Genomic DNA, 12,153 nt, shown 5'->3' with positions numbered 1-12,153 from the left:
GCGCCTGTCTCCTCAAGAGAGATCATACCGTCCGGCAACTAGTTGGATGAGGCTCCGGTCCTCAATTTTTGGATAAGTTTTGAGTGTTATTTGTAGTGTGTTGATTTGCCAATTGCATGCATCATAATATAACCTTAATATGTCTATATAAATTGTTAATCGTTACACCGTGGGGCAAATCCCTACATTTCAGTGAGTTTGGATTTAATCTTTCAGCAACTTTTACTTGAATTTTGACACACAAGCTTGAATTTATTAAATGTCTGACAATCTTTTAATATAAATTTGAATATCTCTGTATATATATAATTGATCTTATACATCAAGTTAACAATTGCTAACTTAGTTAAACTTGTATGATAAATTAATGATATCATATTGAATATAATTTCTTATACCTAGATACCAGAACTTGGACCACATTATGATCATTTGATTGCATAATTGCATATTTATCATACCTCTACAATACAAATTGTTGTGTTTATTAGTGATTATGGGCTGTTGTAATAATAATAATAATAATAAAACAATAATAATAAGTGCTAAGCTAGACTTTGTATATTGTTCAGATCCTTGATCTAGAGCTGAACCAGTGTTCAGTCACAGAACTGAGTTATTTAATTTCACCCTTTTTTTAAATACAAGCTGATATGTTGAGATGTCTGCAGGTGGATGTAGATCTCCAATCAACAACTCTACTCACCCTTTGAGTCCCACCTGCTGTTATGATCTCAGCCTGCAGAAGAAACGAGTCTCCCTCCTTGAGAGTTATTCATCAAGCCTGACCTGATTAGAAGGTCTAGCAAATATTAAGGTAATAACCCATATGTAAAATAGTTGCTTGGATATGTATAACAGTTTGAGATTATGGGCAATGAAGAAGAAAACAGATAAATGACTGGCTAGGAGATGTGGACATTTTGCTGGAGGCGTGAGGCTCGCTTCCGGAGGACCTTTACCTCACTTGAGTGCCAGACATCGCAGTGGAAAGCTGCGCTCCGTGAGCTCCCGTCAGAAGGGAACCCCTAGTGATATATCTCGAAGAGAAGAGAAGTGTGTAGACGTACCAGCTGTGGAACCGAGCTGGGAACGTTGTGGTATCAAGTCCTGGTCGACGAGCAGAGTATAATAAGCTACTCAGAGGCATTTTCGTGGGCTGTGTGGAGCGCCCTGACCAGACGCCGTCAGAGGAAAAGCGCCCTCGATCAGTTAATCTGTGGTAAGCACGATATACGCCAGTTCATAGTGATTGCTTGTAGTTGGTCGTGTGCCCAGCGACAGTAGCGATGTTTATTTTATAAGTTAGACATGTTTTAATAAGGCAGAAAGCCTGAAATAGGAGAGTGAAGAGGGAGGAGCACGGAGCGACGTCCATCCCCTCTGAGCTCTGACGGACGACTGAGGGAGCCCGGCTCCGGATGGAGGAAGACCCTCCCAGCGAGTGAGGACCGCCGCCAGGCGAGGTGGAGTATGGACCCGCCCAAAACGGGGGAGTCCACTCTCACTGTATGTAGAGAACAGATAGAGGTTTGAGGCAAACATATTGTGTGAATATTTTTTGTTTGTGTTAAAGGGGAACATTTTATTGGAGTGTCGATGGGTTGCAGGTTTGTCTTTGGGGAAGAAGTTGCTGAGAACTTCGAAGCCAGCAGATGAAGTAGCTGATGAGACTCCAAGATAGTGGAGCAGAGGACCTCGAGCTGTGAGGAGAAGAAGCAGTGAAGAGGAGTGTCACGTGCTTCTGTAGAGGTGGAGAAGCACCATAGTTGCTCGAGGAAACTTCATGGTGTAGCAGCCAAGAGAGCTGTGGAGGAACCTAGCAGAAGTAGTAGAGCACCATAGTTGCTCAAGGAAACTTCATGGTAGCAGCCTGGGGGAGCTGCAGAGGATCCTGGTAGTGAAGCCCGGAAGAACCTGAAGATATCAGGGTAGTGAACTTCCAGAGGTGGAAGGGGAAGTTCTGGTGGATTACTTATAGGGAGTTGATAGTGTTTGGTTGTCATTAGTGTGCAAGACGCAGTGAGAGGTGAGTGACTGTTGGTATTCTTATGTCAAGGAGTGTTTTACGCTGAAGTTTAGAGTTACAGTCGTAGGCTGGATTACCTACAGATGTATGCGTTCCAGGACTGACAGTGATCGATTGATCATTGTTGTGTATCAATGAACATTTATACTGATATATGTGATTGCATTCAAATGCTGATTTTCTATATATATATTATCTTGCTGATGGTGCAACAGTGTATGTAGACTTGATCAACTTGAGGATGTTGATATTATCAGGTTGTGAACCATGAGATAGGATATCACTTGATAAGCTGATGACAGAGTTCTGATGGTGTTGGAGTGCAACCTGATTGTAATATTATAGAGTATAGGATTCATTATTATTATATGTGTGTATGTATTGTGTATGTGCTTTGTCCAGTAAATGTATCACAATTTGCTGGTGTTTGCCCTTGTCCTAGTGAGGCTTCCCAGGAGGTAATAAAGAAGGAGAGAGAAAGAGAGAAAGAGCCAAGAACCACTGCTGTGGACAGGGTAGGAGGTAATACTAGTAAGTCATAGGGGATTGAGGAGATCATATCTCATAAGGAGAGAGTGGGGAGTCACAGCGGCTCGAGTGGGTGTGTGCACGTGGCAACGAGGCTAAGTGTTGGAGCCGCATCCCCTAAACGTGTGACGTTGAGCCCCTCTCCAAGAGCCAGAAGCGCCAAGGGTGATCTCCTAGTATAAGCACTCTACCGAGTTGTGGGTTGGGTTGTCCATAGAGAAGGATCAACGACGACAACACCAACCAACCCACAGTCTATAATACCTGCCCCCTACAGCCCAGTGTCACTAGGACAAGAGGAGTAGGATTTACAACCCAAGCTAGGGACTTTTAGTAGTATTAATTTTGCATACAGTAATTTTTACTTTAGTGCAGTACTAATTCTAAGTATTTCTCCTCATAAATCAATCCCTATATTTTTTTAACTGGGATCACACGGCGTAAATTGGTAGGAACAATCATAAATCTAATTATAATACTTCAAGATATATTCAACTAGACAAGGGATGCAAACATTGCATAGGAGACGTGGCTAGAGGGAAAACACCAACAAATGCCACCTATATGTATATCTGCATACATATGAAGTGCCGAGCTGCACATGTGACTGCTTAGAGTGATCTCAGAGCCACCGCCTCAGCATCTCTGCTTACGGCCTCAAAGGCAGCAACAACCCCCCTACACCTTGACCCACTGTGTAGTGGTCTGGGTGACGAGACGCAGGCGGGAGGAAGACAGCAGTGTGCCGTGGTAGAGAACAGCAGGGTGCCGAGGTAGAGAACAGCAGGGTGCCGAGGTAGAGAACAGCAGGGTGCCGAGGTAGAGAACAGCAGGGTGCCGAGGTAGAGAACAGCATAGTTACAATTGCTCATTTTCTTATATATTTCCTGTCTATGTAAATACCTTCTACCCACTACATTCTAGAGAGTGAAGAAACACTAAATCACTTAAACTTTTCCATTTGATTTCTTCGACGTTTCGTCGGCAATGGACAGTTTTAGGTACACACACTTGACATTAGGGACACTGACTAAGCTTACACGACATTGTTGTTGTTTTAGATTCAGCTACTCTGAACAAAAGTAGCAAGTAGCACGGGCTATGGTGAGTCCTTAGTGGACATACCTGACACAGGAGCGGGGCTGTAATCCTTACATGACAAAAACATGAGGCAAACAAAAACAAACCACATTTGGAAATCCTTAGTTGTAGACAGTGCCAAAGAATAAGGCGGGGGGGGGGGGGGGGAGGAGCAATTGCTGCCTTACTAAAGCTAATAGTTGTCTACAGGGTCTTATCGTGTCTCTACATGAAAGGAGGCCCATCAAACTATTGTATGCTCGATGTTGAGTTTATTTGAATGCTGTTTACTAGTGTCAGTTCTCGAAGGAATATGGCCTACAGGCTCACCATAGCCCGTGTTGCTTGGAACTTTTTGTTCCAAGTAGCGAATCTTCAACAACAAGAAAGGAATATGGTCTCTAATGTTGATAGCCTCCTCTGATCACTAGTGTGTTGCATGCGGCAGGTGACTGTATAATCACCGGTCCTCTTAGCTCTACCTCCCTGCAGGATAAAATACACTAGGCTATCAATACGCAAAGTACCCCCCACGCACCAGTCGACTTCAGTTCCACCAGCAGCAGGTTCTCCTGACGAATACCCAGCTTGTCGGCGGCGGACCTCTTGATGACGTCGCTAGTCGTCTGGAGGGAGAACCTGAGGGTGCAGTAGGTGTGGTCGGCGCAGTACACCCGGAAGATGACTGCCATGGGAGAGGAAGATACATAAATTAGTAATAAACTTTAGAGGATTATTTTTCCAACTTCATTCCCATCAGAAGAACATTCTCTCTCTCTCTCTGTCTATCTGTTTCTCTGTCTTTCTGTGCATTATTGTCACTCACTGCTTTTCTATTTGTTTATGTCTCTGTCTTTCTGTGGCGTGCGCCCTTTCTCTCTCCCTCCCACCCACTTTATCTGTATCTGCTTAGTGTGTGTGTGTAGCAGTCAGTCAGTATATGTCAATGTCTATGTCAATCTATGTCAGTCACCTCTCCTCCCTCCCTCTCTCATCTTTTATATCTCTTTCTCTCACATGCCAGAGATACAGGTTTGGAGCACATGATCGTGAGAGTGAGTAGATGTACATTGAGGGATGTCAGTGGAGTGGTAAGCATGGAGGGTGAGGCAGTGGGAGGGTGATGTCATCAACATTTATAGATATTTGTATATTACGGGCAATGTATGCTAGGTAGAATTAATTTGTAAATTTTACCTACATCAGTGGCTAATGTTTCACTAAGAAGCAAGATTTGTTATAACGTTTTCAAGGTCATGGCAGCCTAAGACTTGCCACGTTCACATGGCACCATGCCATAATATTTTCATTTGATTAATGTTATGCACCTGTGTGTGCCAATACCCAACAGCAATTTCTGTTCAAAATGCGGTGAAGTGGCGCATGTGTCTGGCCTCAAGCATTGCACAGACATTCAAATTTACACACACACACACACACACACACACACAGTAGCTGGGATATCTGGCTGTGCCCGTAGACTTCTTGAGCGAGTCGACCCGGCATCATTCCACCAAAAACAAACCCAAGAAAAATGCCGAGAAATAACGATAATAAATGAGAGCATGCAGAATCACAATGTCTGACAACACATCCTTTCTCTCTGTATCTGTCACACTGTGTGTCTGTGTCTGTCTCCATCCATCTATCTGTCGCTGGAGGCAGAGGAGTATGGAAGAGAGTCGAAATAATTGGACGAGGCTACAAGCATCTGGCCTCCAACCTCGGAAAGACATTCTGATATATATAAAACAGTAAGAGCTATGAAATATTTTAAGGAACAATTCCGAAGCCTTCATCCCCCCTTGTGTCAGCAGGGTACAGCAAAGTTTCGAAACTTGTTTGGTGAGAATGAAATGAATCCAGCAGAATGAGTCCAACAGGAAAACCCCTTGGCCCCTGTACAGCTGTTCAAGAGACCACAAGTTGACCGACTACCAAGCTGAACATCTGGTTCCTATATGATGGCACCATGGCAGGTATACACACGAGTTCTTGCTATCAGATCAACAGCAGGAACATACCTAATGAGAGACTCTGGATCTCGTCATTAATCCTTCCAAGTGTGAAGTAACTGCATGCAGCAAGATACATTTTATCCGAAGCCTCAACCATTTTACCTGCTGACAGCACACTTAGAGCAATGATGGGTGACAAAGCCAGGGGAGGAGGAGGAGAAATTAAATTACTTGAAGAGGACTGATAAGCGAATATTCGATTTGAATGTTCACGATGCTCTGTACTTGTTCACAACAGGTACCTAGATTAACATACATTTAACCTAGGTTAAATGTATGACTAGGTTAATTAATACACATTTAAAGTGTGCACCCAATTGCCACAATCCGAATCTGAGGGAATAAGACAACCTCCTAAAATAAATATTTAGAATGGCACTTGGATGACTGTGTTTGAGACCACGCGATGCTACCAATCAGACTAGAGGAGATAGGAAAATGTAAAGCAATGTAGATAGCCCTTACCAGTATTAACATTCTCGTGAAATGTTACCAATGTATGAATAGAGACGACTCGACCAGATCACATAAGACTCGAGTGGTTTTCATGATATTAAGTTCATTTTAAGAGCCAAATGAAAGAAAAACAAAAACTCAGCCAAGTCCCGTAAGGTAAGTACAGAGAACTGGATCAATCCTTCAGTTTTGTCTTCATTGCTTCCGAGACACTTGGCGCCTGGGGTGTCAGTTTTTTTTTTTTTTTTTTTTTTTTTTTTTTTAAGAAACTAGGGTCTGGACTATTGAAATAAGAGATCCAAGCGCTTCCTTTTCCAGCGCCTCAGCGTGGCGATACTGATGGGAAATGCACACTGCATTCAGGGTTCCTGCCCGCCATCTGAGGAGCTGGAGGAACTCGACAACGTGTGATAGTCAACTTTGTATCTTATATGCAACTTTTTTTTTGTAATAAAGATTAAACAAAATAAACAATTACAATATATAAGGGGGTGGTAAGAGAAGACAATATTAAATAAAGCATTATAAAAGGGTTTAGGCACAAGTGCCGGACAGGAAATTTGGGGGCAGGCAATAGATAACAGATGCTCAGGACACAACATGTACGTGCGCTATAAAGTGCAAATAAAATATCTAAATGGAATAGCAACTAAAAATTTACTTAAGAGTTTCCAACAAGATGCGTGACACTGAACAGCTAGAGCAGTAAGCACAGCATGGAACAGTACTGATGTTTCTGTTACTGTGCCTGTTACTGAGGCTCACTAGCAAGCACATTACGGAGCAATGTCTAGACTCGTTGCAATACTGCACTAGAAAAAAAAAACAAATACAAAGATGGTTTAAGATTATTCTAGGTCTACCCCGGGAGAATTTCAATGAATTTGGTGGTAATGGAAGTGGAATATAGAGCACTAATTAACACGAACAGAAACTTTGTCACTTTTTATATTTTCATGTGTGGTGGTGGTCATCATCGCGTTGTGGGTGGTGGTCATCATCGCGTTGTGGGTGGTGGTCATCATCGCGTTGTGGGTGGTGGTCATCATCGCGTTGTGGGTGGTGGTCATCATCGCGTTGTGGGTGGTGGTCATCATCGCGTTGTGGGTGGTGGTCATCATCGCGTTGTGGGTGGTGGTCATCATCGCGTTGTGGGTGGTGGTCATCATCGCGTTGTGGGTGGTGGTCATCATCGCGTTGTGGGTGGTGGTCATCATCGCGTTGTGGGTGGTGGTCATCATCGCGTTGTGGGTGGTGGTCATCATCGCGTTGTGGGTGGTGGTCATCATCGCGTTGTGGGTGGTGGTCATCATCGCGTTGTGGGTGGTGGTCATCATCGCGTTGTGGGTGGTGGTCTTCATCGCGTTGTGGGTGGTGGTCTTCATCGCGTTGTGGGTGGTGGTCTTCATCGCGTTGTGGGTGGTGGTCTTCATCGCGTTGTGGGTGGTGGTCTTCATCGCGTTGTGGGTGGTGGTCTTCATCGCGTTGTGGGTGGTGGTCTTCATCGCGTTGTGGGTGGTGGTCTTCATCGCGTTGTGGGTGGTGGTCTTCATCGCGTTGTGGGTGGTGGTCTTCATCGCGTTGTGGGTGGTGGTCTTCATCGCGTTGTGGGTGGTGGTCTTCATCGCGTTGTGGGTGGTGGTCTTCATCGCGTTGTGGGTGGTGGTCTTCATCGCGTTGTGGGTGGTGGTCTTCATCGCGTTGTGGGTGGTGGTCTTCATCGCGTTGTGGGTGGTGGTCTTCATCGCGTTGTGGGTGGTGGTCTTCATCGCGTTGTGGGTGGTGGTCATCATCGCGTTGTGGGTGGTGGTCATCATCGCGTTGTGGGTGGTGGTCATCATCGCGTTGTGGGTGGTGGTCATCATCGCGTTGTGGGTGGTGGTCATCATCGCGTTGTGGGTGGTCGTCATCATCGCGTTGTGGGTGGTCGTCATCATCGCGTTGTGGGTGGTCGTCATCATCGCGTTGTGGGTGGTGGTCATCATCGCGTTGTGGGTGGTGGTCATCATCGCGTTGTGGGTGGTGGTCATCATCGCGTTGTGGGTGGTGGTCATCATCGCGTTGTGGGTGGTGGTCATCATCGCGTTGTGGGTGGTGGTCATCATCGCGTTGTGGGTGGTGGTCATCATCGCGTTGTGGGTGGTGGTCATCATCGCGTTGTGGGTGGTGGTCATCATCGCGTTGTGGGTGGTGGTCATCATCGCGTTGTGGGTGGTGGTCATCATCGCGTTGTGGGTGGTGGTCATCATCGCGTTGTGGGTGGTGGTCATCATCGCGTTGTGGGTGGTGGTCATCATCGCGTTGTGGGTGGTGGTCATCATCGCGTTGTGGGTGGTGGTCATCATCGCGTTGTGGGTGGTGGTCATCATCGCGTTGTGGGTGGTGGTCATCATCGCGTTGTGGGTGGTGGTCATCATCGCGTTGTGGGTGGTGGTCATCATCGCGTTGTGGGTGGTGGTCATCATCGCGTTGTGGGTGGTGGTCATCATCGCGTTGTGGGTGGTGGTCATCATCGCGTTGTGGGTGGTGGTCATCATCGCGTTGTGGGTGGTGGTCATCATCGCGTTGTGGGTGGTGGTCATCATCGCGTTGTGGGTGGTGGTCATCATCGCGTTGTGGGTGGTGGTCATCATCGCGTTGTGGGTGGTGGTCATCATCGCGTTGTGGGTGGTGGTCATCATCGCGTTGTGGGTGGTGGTCATCATCGCGTTGTGGGTGGTGGTCATCATCGCGTTGTGGGTGGTGGTCATCATCGCGTTGTGGGTGGTGGTCATCATCGCGTTGTGGGTGGTGGTCATCATCGCGTTGTGGGTGGTGGTCATCATCGCGTTGTGGGTGGTGGTCATCATCGCGTTGTGGGTGGTGGTCATCATCGCGTTGTGGGTGGTGGTCATCATCGCGTTGTGGGTGGTGGTCATCATCGCGTTGTGGGTGGTGGTCATCATCGCGTTGTGGGTGGTGGTCATCATCGCGTTGTGGGTGGTGGTCATCATCGCGTTGTGGGTGGTGGTCATCATCGCGTTGTGGGTGGTGGTCATCATCGCGTTGTGGGTGGTGGTCATCATCGCGTTGTGGGTGGTGGTCATCATCGCGTTGTGGGTGGTGGTCATCATCGCGTTGTGGGTGGTGGTCATCATCGCGTTGTGGGTGGTGGTCATCATCGCGTTGTGGGTGGTGGTCATCATCGCGTTGTGGGTGGTGGTCATCATCGCGTTGTGGGTGGTGGTCATCATCGCGTTGTGGGTGGTGGTCATCATCGCGTTGTGGGTGGTGGTCATCATCGCGTTGTGGGTGGTGGTCATCATCGCGTTGTGGGTGGTGGTCATCATCGCGTTGTGGGTGGTGGTCATCATCGCGTTGTGGGTGGTGGTCATCATCGCGTTGTGGGTGGTGGTCATCATCGCGTTGTGGGTGGTGGTCATCATCGCGTTGTGGGTGGTGGTCATCATCGCGTTGTGGGTGGTGGTCATCATCGCGTTGTGGGTGGTGGTCATCATCGCGTTGTGGGTGGTGGTCATCATCGCGTTGTGGGTGGTGGTCATCATCGCGTTGTGGGTGGTGGTCATCATCGCGTTGTGGGTGGTGGTCATCATCGCGTTGTGGGTGGTGGTCATCATCGCGTTGTGGGTGGTGGTCATCATCGCGTTGTGGGTGGTGGTCATCATCGCGTTGTGGGTGGTGGTCATCATCGCGTTGTGGGTGGTGGTCATCATCGCGTTGTGGGTGGTGGTCATCATCGCGTTGTGGGTGGATCATCGCGTTGTGGGTGGATCATCGCGTTGTGGGTGGTGGTCATCATCGCGTTGTGGGTGGATCATCGCGTTGTGGGTGGATCATCGCGTTGTGGGTGTATCATCGCGTTGTGGGTGGATCATCGCGTTGTGGGTGGATCATCGCGTTGTGGGTGGATCATCGCGTTGTGGGTGGATCATCGCGTTGTGGGTGGATCATCGCGTTGTGGGTGGATCATCGCGTTGTGGGTGTATCATCGCGTTGTGGGTGTATCATCGCGTTGTGGGTGTATCATCGCGTTGTGGGTGTATCATCGCGTTGTGGGTGTATCATCGCGTTGTGGGTGTATCATCGCGTTGTGGGTGTATCATCGCGTTGTGGGTGTATCATCGCGTTGTGGGTGTATCATCGCGTTGTGGGTGTATCATCGCGTTGTGGGTGTATCATCGCGTTGTGGGTGTATCATCGCGTTGTGGGTGTATCATCGCGTTGTGGGTGTATCATCGCGTTGTGGGTGTATCATCGCGTTGTGGGTGTATCATCGCGTTGTGGGTGTATCATCGCGTTGTGGGTGTATCATCGCGTTGTGGGTGTATCATCGCGTTGTGGGTGTATCATCGCGTTGTGGGTGTATCATCGCGTTGTGGGTGTATCATCGCGTTGTGGGTGTATCATCGCGTTGTGGGTGTATCATCGCGTTGTGGGTGTATCATCGCGTTGTGGGTGTATCATCGCGTTGTGGGTGTATCATCGCGTTGTGGGTGTATCATCGCGTTGTGGGTGTATCATCGCGTTGTGGGTGTATCATCGCGTTGTGGGTGTATCATCGCGTTGTGGGTGTATCATCGCGTTGTGGGTGTATCATCGCGTTGTGGGTGTATCATCGCGTTGTGGGTGTATCATCGCGTTGTGGGTGTATCATCGCGTTGTGGGTGTATCATCGCGTTGTGGGTGTATCATCGCGTTGTGGGTGTATCATCGCGTTGTGGGTGTATCATCGCGTTGTGGGTGTATCATCGCGTTGTGGGTGTATCATCGCGTTGTGGGTGTATCATCGCGTTGTGGGTGTATCATCGCGTTGTGGGTGTATCATCGCGTTGTGGGTGTATCATCGCGTTGTGGGTGTATCATCGCGTTGTGGGTGTATCATCGCGTTGTGGGTGTATCATCGCGTTGTGGGTGTATCATCGCGTTGTGGGTGTATCATCGCGTTGTGGGTGTATCATCGCGTTGTGGTGGTGGTTATCATCGCGTTGTGGTGGTGGTTATCATCGCGTTGTGGTGGTGGTTATCATCGCGTTGTGGTGGTGGTTATCATCGCGTTGTGGTGGTGGTTATCATCGCGTTGTGGTGGTGGTTATCATCGCGTTGTGGTGGTGGTTATCATCGCGTTGTGGTGGTGGTTATCATCGCGTTGTGGTGGTGGTTATCATCGCATTGTATGGGGGTTATCATCGCACTGTAAACTATCACTGATGTACTACTACTACTCTATTAAACTTGTACATTAAAATAGCTATGCAAGTACACTATTAGTGATCGTATTAACCATTTGGGCAATATGCAAAGCCTAAATATAATGACTTTCAGGAGAAATTTCTGTTACTAATTTATTAAATATATGCCCAATTAAATATATTTTTGCCCAAAGGCAAAAATATTTTACCCTTAAACAACGCGCATATTTTAATTAAAAGAAAATTGGAAAAAATCACATACGGTGGTTTGAGCAGTGTAACGGTTAAGAACGAGAAGTCGCAAGATGCAAGTTATGCAAGTTATAACAACAGTTATGTTAAGGAATGTGACTACTTGGTTTCAGCCTAAACAAACTCATTTTGAAAGAATATGGTACTTTAGTGCCAGAATGCATCACAAGTGGCTGCATAATACATTTAAAATAATTGTTCACAGTTGCTATGCATGGCATCACAAAGTTGCTATGCATGGCATCACAAAGTTGCTATGCATGGCATCACAAAGTTGCTATGCATGGCATCACAAAGGTTGAAACGTTGATGAGGAATAACCCGGATGTGGCTTGAATTTTTGAACCCGTGGTTGAAGAGAATAACGAACTCTCATCAAACTGGATTTGCAAGTAAAATATTCCTTTATTTTTAAGTAAAAACATTAATTAATGTGAGTAATTGCCTGCTGGATCTAACATCTCTCTAAACATTTGTCAGAAAATATAAAACATACAACGATTTCGAAAATTTGCATCATGTTTTCTCTGTATTTACATGAAAATAATATAAATAATGCACGTTTAAAAATAATACGCCAGGGGCAGTTCTTAAACAATCT

The 12,153-nt window shown here is 46.9% G+C and overlaps 1 protein-coding gene across 10 annotated transcripts in view; it reads right to left on the bottom strand.

Annotated features, from left to right (window-relative positions):
- The window catches only part of Epac (Exchange protein directly activated by cAMP), a 165,032-nt gene that overhangs the window by 25,896 nt on the left and 126,983 nt on the right, over positions 1–12,153 (bottom strand). For all 10 annotated transcript variants that reach the window (XR_011230936.1, XR_006773139.2, XR_006773138.2 and 7 more), the window contains one exon: positions 4,176–4,322. Coding sequence is in view for 7 of the 10 variants with exons in the window: in XM_045745796.2 (XP_045601752.2) it covers positions 4,176–4,322 (147 nt within the window). In the remaining 3 variants the exon portion in view is untranslated. The remainder of the gene's footprint in view (positions 1–4,175; positions 4,323–12,153) is intronic.

This window comes from Procambarus clarkii, chromosome 39 (assembly GCF_040958095.1).
Source record: "Procambarus clarkii isolate CNS0578487 chromosome 39, FALCON_Pclarkii_2.0, whole genome shotgun sequence".
NCBI lineage: Eukaryota > Metazoa > Arthropoda > Malacostraca > Decapoda > Cambaridae > Procambarus > Procambarus clarkii.
Note: the sequence above shows the minus strand (reverse complement) of the source record. Positions and strands in the feature narration are given on the sequence as shown.